The sequence below is a fragment of the Solea senegalensis genome, linkage group LG2, assembly GCF_019176455.1.
Source record: "Solea senegalensis isolate Sse05_10M linkage group LG2, IFAPA_SoseM_1, whole genome shotgun sequence".
NCBI lineage: Eukaryota > Metazoa > Chordata > Actinopteri > Pleuronectiformes > Soleidae > Solea > Solea senegalensis.
In genome coordinates, this window is record NC_058022.1 from 847,848 (window position 1) to 861,113 (window position 13,266).

Genomic DNA, 13,266 nt, shown 5'->3' on the forward strand with positions numbered 1-13,266 from the left:
AACCAATAGAAAATGCCTTCTGAAACTTCTACTGATGAACAAATTAACAACACTTTATCATGAGTAAATTATAAAAGTAATGTGAACATTGAGCTGAAACTATTTCACTTACAGGCAGCAACTATTGTTCTGACTGGCATGGATGGTTCACTTGGCTCTCCAAACCCGGCTTTGTTCTCAGCAAGAACACGGAACTCATACTCAATGCCCTCAGTTAGTCCAGTGATGTTGAAGCTGAGCTCAGCGACAGGTTTCTTGGAGGCCCTGACCCATCTCATACCCTTCCTCTCCTTCTTCTCAACACAGTAACCTATGATGTCACTTCCCCCATCCTCAGCTGGTCTTCTCCAGGTCACAGTCACTGAATGTCCATCTACTTTCTCAACCTCTGGTTTGGATGGCGGACCGGGAGGACCTAAAGAGATGAATTAATAAATATTATTTGTCTGTTTTTGTCCATGGACATTTTATGGTAAGCAGCAATACATTAAAATAAACTGTAAATTGTACTTACCAAATCTATCAACCATTTTGACAGCCTCGGAGTGAGACGGCTCACTGGTACCATACTGGTTCACAGCAGAGACTCTGAAGAAATACTCGTTGCCCTGGATGAGCTTTTTGGCCACATAGTGGCAGTCAAGGACCTTCTCCTCTAGGATAGTCCAAAGCAGACGGCTGGTCTCCCTTTTCTCTAAGGTGTAATATTTGATAGGTGAGCCTCCATCCTCAGTAGGAGCCGTCCATGTAAGAGTCACTTTCTCAGAAGAGATGCCGCTGCATTCAATGGGCCCGGGAGCACCAGGGACATCCAAGACTTTGACCTTGACATTTTCCTCCTTCACACCGAAAGGGTTGCTAGCAGTGATTGTGTACTCTCCAGAGTCCTTTCTACTGGCATATTTAACAGAGAGTGTGGAGGAAGTTGGAGTGGTCTCAATGTGAACAAGTTCAGAGGGTTTAAAGTACTTCCCTCCCTTTGACCAGCAGGAGGTTGGCACAGGTTTGCCTAAAATGCTTGTGGCAGTAATGACAATGGTGTCACCAGCTCTGACCGTCAGACCTTCCATCACATGAGCATCAATGATAATGGTAGGAGCAGCTGTTGGAGGAAATAATGGAGGAAACATTTAATATATCGTGCAGGATAATAATCTCTCTAAAGGTTTTAACACTTTTATGTCCATGTCTCACCATATTCATCTCTGCAGATGATTGTGTCTGTCTGCTCAGAGGGCGGGCTAAGAGCACCAGCAGCATTCTTGGCCCTGATCCTGAACTCATATTTGCAACCCTCTTGTAGATTAATGACAGTGTATGCAGGGTCCACAACATTCACATGATTGGCCTTCACCCAGATCTTAGATGGCAGATCACGCCTCTCAACGATGTACCCAGTCAGTCGGTGGCCGCCGTCAAACTCTGGCTCAGTCCACTGGAGGGTCACGGTGCTCAGTGTGATGCTAATCACGTCAGGTTTACCTGGGGCATCTAAATTACAGACAAATGCAACAATAATGATAAATCTGATGCTTCTTTAAGTATTTCATTACAATCATTGCCATTTCTTTACACCTACCAATAGGATCCAATGCAACTTGTGGGTCAGTGGGAGCGCTTGGTCTGCCGATACCAGCAAGATTGATTGCCATGACCCTGAACTCGTACTCTAGACCTTCAGTCAGCCCGGTTACTTTGTGTTCCTTCATCTTCAAGGCAGCAGGGCTTGCTCTTTTCCACAACATACTGTTCCTCTCCTTGAACTCAAGATGGTAGCCTGAACATAGTCCAGAAGGTGCGAGAAAAATATTCATATCAATCTCACATGGCACAAACGGGTCCAAAACAGAAATCCATTACAGTGCTGATGTATGTGTGATACACATGTTACAAGTGTTGTAGGCGTGTAGGAGGACTGTACCTGTGATCGGAGACCCTCCGGTCTTTCTAGGATCGGACCAGGCCAGGTAAGCAGAGTCGTGACGCATGCTCATGATCTGAGGAGGAGGAGGAGCATCGGGAACATCTGTGGAAGAATAGTGATTTGATTAAAATGTACACTTAGTTGCCAGCTTTTAAAATAAACACTATGTTTGTTGTGACTTACTGAAGGGATGTTTGGCCACAATGGGATCAGACTTGAGTCCTTCTCCAACACCGTACTTGTTCTCAGCACAGACTCTGAAGATGTACTCTGTGCCCTCATGGAGACCGGTTACCCTCATAGTGTGCTCTGCCACAGCAGAGCACACTGTCACCCACATTTTGGTGATAGAGTCCCTCTTCTCCAAGATGTAGTTTGTGATATCTGAACCACCATCATCCTTGGGAACACCCCACTTCAGAGTAGTACCATCAGCAGTAATATCTTTGAACTTAATAGGTCCGATGGGGATGCCAGGTTTACCCACCACCCTAAAAAAGAGGGGACAAGTAAGATTAAGTTGCTTTTTAGTTTTTTTATTTGGTCAAAGGTCTCTAGGATTACCAATCTGTGACATATTTTATGGGAAAATGCCTTTACACTGTGTATCACAGTTTGATCCATACCTGATGAAGATGGTGGACTCCTTGCTTCCAGCGCTGTTCCTCAAGGTGATGGTGTACTTGGAAGCATCACTTCTCTGACAGTCTCTGATCAGGAGGGTGGTATTAACTGCAGAAGACTCGGCACATATGCGACCGGTGTCTGTCAGATCTTCATCATCTCCCTTCTTCCAGGAGACCTTTGGCGTAGGTTTGCCGATGATAGGGATCTTAAGACGAATGGTGCTGCCCTCCTTGGCAATGTAGCACATGTCAGGAAGCTCCCTCAAGTCACAGCTTGGAGGAACTATACAGAGAAAGAAAAAGTGTTACTTTTTTTAATGAGTTCTTTTATCAGCTCTTAAAAATAAGATCACTTACTGATCTGGTCCTTGGCAACCACCATCAGCTCCCTGGGGGAGCTTTCTCCCGAATCGTTCACAGCCTTGACTCTGTACTTGTACTCTCTGTCCTCCACCAGGTCCTTGGCACTGTACTGCATATTCTTGGACCTCATCAGCTCTTTGTATTTGTCATCACCATTGAGAACTTCTAACACGTAGCAGGTGATGCGGCTGCCACCATCAGTGAGTGGCTTCTTCCAGCTCAGAGTGCAAGAGTCCTTAGTAACCAGCAGGGTCTTGAAGTCCATGACCGGTCCAGGCTCCTCTGAAAAACACACACGTAAAAAGTGAGTATGAGATCAACACACAAATGATGTGTTCACTCCAAATGTGAAGCAATATTTTGCACAACTTTGCTCAACCGACAATGACTCGAATTGGGGCTAAAGCTAAGCCACTTGCTTTCATAGTTAAGTGTGACAAGGACACATATTTTCAGTTGAGATGTAGGAGTATTCCAGTTTCTGCTGCGCCCTCTCGTTCTTTGTCTCTCTCTCTCTCTCTCTCACACACACACACACTTACAGCAACTGTCCTCCATTTCTTTGCGACTTTGGAGGTATCTCGACTTCATAGTGTCACCTCACGCAAAATATTTAAATGGAGTTTACATTTTTCATCTTAAGTGACTTGAGTGAATGTTGTGAATTCTTGCATCTTTGCTCAGTATGTGTTGCCTGACACAACTCATGCATCTACTTGTGTTTTTTCAATGACTTCATCTCATGGTGTGAAACAAAATCACCTTCTGTGTAAACACACCATAACGAAAGACAACCATAAAACCATAAAACCACCCACCTGTGGCTCTGACTGAATCAGCAGTCTCACAGTGCTCTCCAGCACCAAGCCGGTTCACCGCCGACACCCTGAAGCAGTAGAATCGACCAGCAACCAGATCTGGTATGTCAAAGGCAGTCTTGGTGCAGTCATTAGAGACCATGGACCAGGCCTTCCTCTCAGTTTCACGCTTCTCAACAATGTAGTGGGTGATCTCAAAGCCACCATCAATCAGAGGAGCGTCCCAGTAGATGGAAGAACTCTCTTTGTTAGTCTCCTTAACCACTAGGTTGACTGGTGGACCGGGAGTGTCTGCAGAAAAATGACAACTTTGTAAATACTGAAGATTTTATTTTCCACATCAGTCCTCTGTCCTTCACTCACCGAGAACTTTGACGACGACGGTGTATGTCTTAATGCCGGCCGAGCTCTCCAGGCTCAGGATGTATTTGCCGGCATCATATCTGTTCACATTCTCCACCATCACCATGGTGTCGATGTTACTGGATTTGATGATGATACCTTGGCGATCCTTGATGTTTGTGTTCATCTTTGCCCAGGTAACTTTAGGAGTAGGACGACCCTTGATGGTGGCATGCAGCCTCATGGTGGCACCAGCGCGCAACTCCAGGCCGTCCTTCAAACGTGCACTGAGCTCTGCCTCAGGGGGAACTACACAAACACAAAGAGGAAGATTACTAACAATGTGGATCGTCTCTCTGCAATGTGAAAAGATACAATCAACATTCACTCCTAGGTCGCATGACTCAGCAGCAGGATTTTAGTTGGCTCCAGCCTTGATCAGCAGTATTAAATATGAGAGTGAATGCAGTCATTTCTTCTTCTACTACTTTATTTTGGCATCAGTTCACAGATGTTATGATGAAAGGATGCAAAATCATTCCATATGAGTGAAGTGAAAGATATAAAAGCACAACTATGGTAACCTTTCTTCTGCAGGAAAGTTTCTGATGATGAATAAAACTCTTAACTGGAATCAACTGCTTTTAGACAGAGAAACCGAAAAGTCCTCAGACCTGCTTTTCCTGGTTGTGTTGTCACATCACTCTCCTATAGAATAAAAATAACTGTACTTGAAATCTTACATACCAAGGATTTCCTGGGCGACATGTGTGCCTGGTACTTCCACAGGCTCGCTGAAGCCAACCTTGTTGACAGCGGTGATGCGACACTGGTACTCCGACTTGTTAATGAGGTTTTGGATAACATAGCTGGTCTCCTGCAGGTTCCTGGGGACATTGCAGCGGATCCAGTCAGTGGTGTTGGCCCTCTTACACTCCACCAAGTATCCAATGATGGGGCTTCCACCATTGTTGGCGGGGGCAGCCCATGTAAGACTGATGGTGCTGTAGGTGGTGTCTGTCACACTAGGGTTCACAACAGGGCCAGGAGGTGCTGTGGAGGAGTACATTGATCCAGTTATGGTTACTTACAGGATTTCTTTGAATGTGATATCTTATGAAGTAATACGTTTTAAGAAATCATGGGACTCACTGATAGGATTTTGGGCAGTGACACCTTCAGAGGGCTCACTGGGTTTGCCAGGTCCTGCCACGTTGACAGCGATGACTCTGAACTCGTATTCAGTTGCCTCTGTGAGGCCATTGACCTCCAGGCTCCTCTCTGTCATAGGCTTTCTGGTCACTTTAGTCCACTCCAACCCCTTGACCTCCTTCTTTTCCAACATGTAGCCCAGGATTGTGGACTTTCCATCATTGACAGGCTCTTTCCAGCTCACGGTCATTTGATCTTTTGTAACATTGGTGATCACTGGAGCCTCGCAGGGACCAGGGACAGCTGTAAGAAAAAACAATGTCAGGGTCTCCATGTCAGATGCCAGCTGATGTCATACTACAAGTATACCCAGATTAAATGCTTGCAACGACTCACTGAATGGGTTCTTGGTGATGACAGGGTCAGTGATGAGGGCGTCTCCAACACCCCACATGTTCTCAGCACGGATTCGGAACTGGTACTCGTGACCCTCAATCAGCTTCTCCACGTTAAACTGCAGGACATCCCCTTTGATCTTGTTGGATACCAGAGCCCAGTTTGCTCTGCTAGTCTCACGCTTGTCAATGATGTAAGTACTGATGGGGGCGCCACCATCCTTCAGAGGAGGCTGCCAGGACACCTTGATACTGCTGGCAAACACTTCAAGATATTTGGAACATACAGGTGCACCAGGTACATCTGAGGAGAAAAAAAGTCAGAGAATATCAACACATTGATCGGTGAAGCTGTGGGCAAACCTACTACTCGTGACTAAAAGATGAAAGCACCCACCCAGAACAATGACCTCAACCTGAGCAGTCTTGGAGCCACTGGCATTCTCTGCTAGAATAGTGTAAGTTCCTGTTTGGTCTTTGGTGACTCCTGTCATCTCCAACTGGAAGTGATGTCTCTGCTGGGTGATGACCTGGCCTTCACAGGACTTCAGGTTGTCATCACCCCTCTTCCAGGTCACTCTGGGCATGGGCTTCCCGAACACCTCTGCCTCCAGGAGAACTGTGGCTCCAGCCTTCACCTTGAAACCTTTTTGCATCCTGGCACTGAGCTCTACTCTGGGAGGAACTGTGTTGATGAAAAAGGAGATAAATCAGTGTCACACTCAAATCTTTGGTCTTTAAGCTAAAAACTTTAATCAAATCAAACACCTCACCATTCTCTGCGCAGACAAGTACAGGGTCTGTGGGCTCAGAGGGTTTGCTCATGTTGACAGCAGTTTTAGCGATAACCCTGAATTGGTATTGCAGGTCTCTTTCCAGACCACTGACGGTATACTCTTCTGTTGGCACATTCTGACAGCTGGTGTTGCAGCGCATCCAACTGTCTCCTGGCACCCGCGTGACCTCAACAAAATAGCCAATGATCTTACTTCCACCATCATTTTTGGGGCGCGTCCAAACCAGAGTAACAGAGTTCTTGGTAACATCCAGGATCTCTGGTTTACCTGGTGTGTCTGCAACAAAACAAACCAAATCCAAATGATCACACATGAGAAAACAAAATGAAATGACAAAGAATTAGTGCATTGACACGAGCAGTGAACGTACCAACAGGTGTTCTGGCTGTGACAAAATCAGTCTTCTTGCTTGGTTTGCCCTGGCCAGCACGGTTAATGGCAGACACTCTGAAGGTGTACTCCAGGCCTTCTATGAGGCCGGCACAAGGGTACTCAGTGTTGCGGACAACTGTATCATTGGCTTTAACCCACAGCAGGCTGTTCCTCTCTTTACGCTCGATGTAGTAACCTGTAATAGGACTGCCGCCGTCGCTCTCAGGCTTATCCCATGCGACAAACATACAATCCTTGTTGGTCTTGTTGATGTGACAGTTGAGGGGCTCACTAGGAACATCTGATGAAAACAGAAGAGAAGAAACAAAACTTGTCACAACTGGACAGAAATGAGCACCTAAATGTGAAATATTCCAGTGACACTAACCGAAGGGGAATTTGGCGACCATCCTTTCAGACTGGATGAAGTCTGACACACCGTAGCGGTTCTCAGCACGGATGCGGAAGGCATATTCCTTCCCTGGAATGAGCTTTCCAAGCCTGCAATTGGGCTTTGGGCAGGAGGAGAGAGCCGTCACCCAGTCACCCCTGCTCACGTCGCATTTCTCCACCACGTAGTTGGTGATATTGCTGCCTCCGTCCTCCAGTGGTTTGTTCCAGGAAAAGGAGCAGGCATCAGAGTCTATGTCGCTGATAACTACAGGGCCCTCGGGAGGACCAGGGATGTCTGAAACATACAGGACAGTGAGCTGAGGCATGTTAGGCTTTCTGAGTGAAAAATTATTTGTTGACTTGTCTTAAAACTGACCTTTGATGGTGATTTTCAGGGCTTGCGTGACCTTGGCAGAACTGTTCTCAGCAACCAGACTGTACTCTCCGCTGTCCGTTCTTGATACATCTTTGATGATCAGCACACACAGGTTGCCAGACTGATGCACTGCCAGGCGACTGGATGGGACCACTGCATTCTCCCCACGCATCCACTTGCAGTTCGGTAAAGGTTTTCCAGAGACTATTGCCTCCACTCTAAGCTTGGCTCCAGCTCTGGCACTAGCCGTCTCTGGCATCACAATCTTTGGTTCCACTGCATGTAGACATAAAGTCGCACTTTAAGAGCCATTGGTAGATCTCACAGTGCAACTCTAAACCACTTCTAAATGATCTTTTACTAATATGAACTTATGAACTTACACATCTGTTCCTTGATCTCGACTGGTTCCCTTGTCTCGGTGAACAGGCTCATGCCCATGATGTTTTTGGCAGCGACTCTGAACTTGTACTTCTTGCCTTCCTTCAGGCCACTGATGCTGATACTCAAACCTTTCACTGTAGTGTAGGCGTTCCACACTTCTTTCTCAGGTTCTTTCTCCTCTTCCACTGAAGGTGGGGGAGGGGGTGGAGCAGGTGGAGGAGCCTCCTCTCCTTCTGCAACCTGTGGTGATTTGAGCATTGAGATGAATGAGACTTACTACACGTTTACTCAATAACAAGAAAAGAGCTTCCATTGAATTCAATATTTGCATAATGGCAGAATAGCATATATCTTTTAGATATTTTCATTGGTCTTATTGAAGTTAGCATGAGAGGGGTGAGATACTGTGCAGGACAACACATCAAAGGGCTGAAGGCAGAACCAAACCCTGACCACTGCAAAGCACTAAGTGATCTTGAGACCATTGAACCAGGGTGAGCTATGGGCACACCCAGGTTAGTGTATTTTGATCACATGAGTGTACAAACGGCAGAGCTTTGAGCGAGAGAGAGAGGGGGAAAGAATCCAGAATGATTGTGGAAAGAGGTAGAGAAAATAAGAATGATGATGGAGAACTCTGGACAGTGTAAAAGAACTTTAAGAACTTCAAAATATGGAGGAAAGCATTATATCTCTTACTGTACAGCCAGAAATGATTAATTATTATTATTTCTTTGTTCAAAGACACCAAGCAACCCAACACAGAGATGGACACAAACTGCTGCAGAAAAATAGCAAAATCAAGGAACATATCGAAGCGACACTAGCTTTTGCCATGATGTCAAACTGACCCGAACACATATAGACACACACAGACAAACCTCAACAGGTGCTGGAGGCTTCGGAGGAGGTTTGACCTCAATGTACTCAATCACATAACCGTCGATCTTGGCACCACCGTCCCTCAGAGGCTTTACCCAGCCGACTGCTGCACTGTTCTTGGTGATCTCCAAAATGTCAATCTTTTGACATGGATCTGGTTTACCTGAAAAGCAAAATCAGGCATTAGTGTGTTCAGGTGACTCAGATGACAAATGAAAAAGACAAAGTGGCAGCTGTGAGCTGGGTCTGAGCTACAGTGTCTCTTGATACTTACTGACGGGATCAGAGGCCAGGTAGGACGTTGGTGTGACTCTGGGAACCCCAGAACCATACACATTGACGGCTGTGACTCTGAAATAATATTCGGTTCCTGGCATCAGACCACTAACTTTGAAGGGAATCTTATCCAGTGCGACCTCAGCCTTCACAGTCGCCCAGGTCTTACGGTCAATCTCGCGTTTCTCAACTATGTAATGAGTAACCTCACTGCCGCCATTGTTCTCTGGAAGATTCCAGGACAGCATGGCAGATGTCTGTGTGACATCAGTCACTTCCAGATTCATCACAGGTCCAGGAGTGTCTAACAGAAATATACGTGATGTTTAGATTTTACTTAGAAAATGAACACTTCTTTTTTCATAATTTTGCAACTTCAACAAATTCATACAAAAACTTACCGAGAACCTTAACATTGACAAAAACAGCTTTCTCCCCAGCCCGACTCTGCAGGGTCAGGCAGTATTTGCCAGTGTCGTCACGAGTGCTGTCAGGGATGACCAGGAAAGTCATGGTGTCGATGAGGTCAACATTTCCCTTTCTGACCACGTTGTCAATGCCCATCCTTCTCCAGGTTACCTTGGGAGCCGGTCTGCCTCTAATCGTAGCACAAAGCCTGATGGGACAGCCAGCTCTTACTGTCAGTCCCTGCTTCATGTTAGCATCCATGTCAATTTCTGGTGCCTCTGTTGGAAATAATAATAAATGTCAGCTTCTATCACAGTTTTATATTTCACCTTACTGTAATCTGTTATTACACATTAAAACCAGTTCTCACCTAGAATCTCTCTGGGGATCACTGCACCCTCCAGGTCGCAGGGCAGGCTCATGCCCACCTGGTTCTGAGCTGAAACCCTGAATTCATATGCAAGATTCTCGTCCAGACTTGTGACGGTAAATTCACACACAATCAGCTGAGCTGCCACGTTGCACCGTTTATAACCATCATCTCCTTTTTTAGCACTTCCCGCCACTCGCATCTCTACGACATAGCCAATGATGGGAGCTCCACCATCGGATACAGGCTTGGTCCAGCCCAGGGTGACACTGGACCTAGTGCTGTCCCGGACTTTCAGGTTGGTAGGAGGTGCAGGAGGCTCTGAAAGAAAATAAAAGGGTGGGTGAACAAAAGCTTGAGATTATGTCACTTCTACATTAGCGACCTGAGTTACACTGTTACATACCAACTGCATCTTTGGCAGTGATGGCACGCGAAGCCTTGCTTGGGTTGCCAATGCCAATTTCATTGACGGCCTTGACTCTGTATTGGTAGTCATGGAGAGGCAGGAGTCCAGTAACTGTGAAACGGGTTCCAGGGACTGGATCTTTGTTGACAGGAGACCACCTAACAGCATGCTCTTCCCTCTTCTCTAAAAGATAACCTGTGATTGGTTTTCCTCCATCTCTCTCAGGCTCCGACCACTGTACAATCATCTCCTCCTTGGCAATCTTGGTGACCTCAGGTGCTTCAGGAGCATCGGGTACACTGAACTGGGTGCCAGCAAAGATGGTCTCAGTCAGCACTGCAGGACCAGGACCCATTTTGTTCTCAGCACGGACTCTGAAGATATACTCGTTACCTTCAATGAGGCGAGTGACTTTAGCTTTGTTTGTAATGACAGCATTGGAGTGGACAGACCAAATTCCCCTCTTGGTTTCACATTTCTCAATAATGTAGTTGTAGATATCACAGCCACCATTATCATCTGGGATTTCCCAGGTCAGATGGCACCTGTCACTCGTAATACCAGACACCTTTAGATCTTTGATGGGGCCAGGTCGATCCAATACAATGACCTTAGCATGAGCAGAGGTGGTTCCACTACTGTTGGAGGCAGAGACAACATATTTGCCACTATCGGTACGCCTGGCATTGGTAAGCAGCAGTTTGGAGAAGTCGGCACCAGTTTCAATCTGAAGCCTTGGGCCCTTCTTGATCTCCTCTGTGCTTTCATCCTTGGTCCATTTGACATCAGGCTGGGGTTTTCCCTTCACTATTGCCTCAATGGGAATGGAATCTCCTGCCTTGACAATGAGGGTTCCATCAAGATTAATTTTGATCTCAGGATCAACAAGCTGTTCCTTTACCAGGACCTCAGGTGTTGACACCCAGTTGCTCTCACCTCCTTCATTCTTAGTCTGGACTCTAAACTGGTAGATCTGGTTTTCAATGCACCTGTCAGCCATGAAGTAAGTCTCTCTAATGGTGCCTTTGTGGAGCCTCTCCCATTCCTCAGCCTCCTTTGGTTTCTTCTCAATGTGATAACCAAGGTTACAGCTACCACCATCGTAGTCTGGCTTCTTCCATTTGAGAAAGCAGAAGGTCTTACCAATCTCAGAAATATGGAAGTCAATAGGTTCTCCTGGCTTCTCAATAGGATCAACTGCGAGGACTGGTGTCTTGGTCTCAGTAGATGGACCAGCACCAATCTTGTTCTCTGCACTGACACGGAAGAAATACTCACAACCCTCTGTAAGAGGTGCTTTAATCAGGCGCTTGGTGCAATCATTGGAGACAACTGTCCATCCTCTCTGGCTTGGTTGACGGCACTCAATAATGTACTGTGTGATCTCAGTGCCTCCATTGTCCTCAGGGTTCTCCCATGACACCATGCAGGATTTCTTGGTCACATAGGCCAGCTTTATGTTCACACAGGGTCCTGGTGTGTCCAGGACATTGACAAGAATTGTAGCCTGTGCCTGTCCACTACTGTTCTTAGCAAGAATGGCATATTTACCATAGTCTGATCGGACTGCCTCATTGATAACCAGTTCACATAGAGGGTAATTATTATTAATTTCAGTGCGCTTATCCCGGGACAAGGCTCTGGCATCCTTGGTCCACGTAATCTCTGGATCTGGTCTGCCCTTCACCCTCGTAATCAGACTGATGATCTGGCCTGCTCTCACTGTCAGAGAGTCACGGCAGGCAATATCAACAACAACTTCAGGAGGCACCAAGATGTCCTTTGCCAAGACTGTCTGGGGCAGTTCCCTCGGTTCACTGTCTCCAACCTTGTTAGTGGCCCTGACACGAATTCTATACTCCATTCCCTCAATGAGGCCTGGCACTCTGTATGCACACATCTTGATGAGGTCTTTGTTAATTCTGTCCCACTGGGCACTTCCTGACTTCTGAGCCTCAATAACATATCCAAGAACAGGACTGCCACCATCTCTTGTGGGCTTGCTCCAGCAAATGTCAGCATAGGATTTGCTCCAGTCCTTCAATTTAAGATTGCTAGGAGGACCAGGTTTGGTGATGGCACGAGTGGCCTTGATGGGGTCTGAGGTGAAAGAAGGCTCACTGATACCAGCAACATTCTCGGCAAACACCCTGAATTCATATGTGTTGCCTTCAAGCAGGCCTGAAACTCTGTATCTAAGGTCGAGTACAGGAGTTTTATTGACACGGATCCACTTTCCAGTCATTTCTCTGCGCTCAACAACATAGCCGGTGATAGGACTTCCCCCATCGTAGTCAGGCAGGGTCCATTCTAGTGTCACAGCATTCTCTGTAATATCTGAACACTCTGGAGGACCTGGTGGTCCTGGAGGGTTGAACATGTGCTTAGCAATAGTGGGTGGACTCTCAAGTTCAGCACCAATGCCAATCTTATTCTCTGCACGGACACGGACAATGTACTCGCGACCCTTCTCCAGCCTGGATACCTTAGCCCTGGTGCTCGTGCCACTAGAGCTAACAACAGACCAGGGCACCCATGACTTCTTCACATCCTTCTTTTCAACCACATAATTGGTGATGGGTGTTCCGCCATCATCTTTTGGTGCCCTCCACTGAATCATCATGTAATCAGGGGTGACCTCCAAGATATTAATGGGTCCAATAGGTGGCCCAGGAAGATCCAGCACAGTGACATGCAGGGCGACGGTCTTGCTGCCTGCAGGATTAGAAACAGTAAGAATGTATTCTCCAGAGTCTCCTCTCTGACTTTCAGGGATGCTGAGGGTAGTTGATGATCCAGCAGTCTCAATGCGATAGCGACCCTCAGATGCTATCTCTTGGTTATCTGTTATCCATTTGGCAGTGGGAATAGGGATACCCATCATTTTGGCTGGGAGGACAACAGCACTGCCAGCTTTGACAACAAGACCCTCAATAAGTTTAACATCGACTTCAATTGTTGGTGCCACTGAAAGAGAAC

General features: G+C 46.6%; 1 protein-coding gene across 1 annotated transcript in view; it reads right to left on the reverse strand.

Annotated features, from left to right (window-relative positions):
- LOC122786910 (titin-like) overlaps positions 1 to 13,266 on the reverse strand; it is a 147,582-nt gene that overhangs the window by 43,823 nt on the left and 90,493 nt on the right. The window contains exons 173-196 of the mRNA XM_044053443.1: positions 10,285 to 13,254; positions 9,879 to 10,199; positions 9,502 to 9,786; positions 9,099 to 9,404; positions 8,824 to 8,987; positions 7,942 to 8,182; positions 7,559 to 7,834; positions 7,178 to 7,477; positions 6,788 to 7,090; positions 6,394 to 6,693; positions 6,018 to 6,305; positions 5,622 to 5,924; positions 5,226 to 5,528; positions 4,821 to 5,126; positions 4,095 to 4,382; positions 3,732 to 4,022; positions 2,908 to 3,195; positions 2,551 to 2,833; positions 2,108 to 2,415; positions 1,922 to 2,026; positions 1,580 to 1,777; positions 1,195 to 1,491; positions 515 to 1,102; positions 113 to 415 (exon numbers count right to left, since the gene is read on the reverse strand). Coding sequence (XP_043909378.1) covers positions 113 to 415; positions 515 to 1,102; positions 1,195 to 1,491; positions 1,580 to 1,777; positions 1,922 to 2,026; positions 2,108 to 2,415; positions 2,551 to 2,833; positions 2,908 to 3,195; positions 3,732 to 4,022; positions 4,095 to 4,382; positions 4,821 to 5,126; positions 5,226 to 5,528; positions 5,622 to 5,924; positions 6,018 to 6,305; positions 6,394 to 6,693; positions 6,788 to 7,090; positions 7,178 to 7,477; positions 7,559 to 7,834; positions 7,942 to 8,182; positions 8,824 to 8,987; positions 9,099 to 9,404; positions 9,502 to 9,786; positions 9,879 to 10,199; positions 10,285 to 13,254 — 9,615 coding nt within the window. The remainder of the gene's footprint in view (positions 1 to 112; positions 416 to 514; positions 1,103 to 1,194; positions 1,492 to 1,579; positions 1,778 to 1,921; positions 2,027 to 2,107; positions 2,416 to 2,550; positions 2,834 to 2,907; positions 3,196 to 3,731; positions 4,023 to 4,094; positions 4,383 to 4,820; positions 5,127 to 5,225; positions 5,529 to 5,621; positions 5,925 to 6,017; positions 6,306 to 6,393; positions 6,694 to 6,787; positions 7,091 to 7,177; positions 7,478 to 7,558; positions 7,835 to 7,941; positions 8,183 to 8,823; positions 8,988 to 9,098; positions 9,405 to 9,501; positions 9,787 to 9,878; positions 10,200 to 10,284; positions 13,255 to 13,266) is intronic.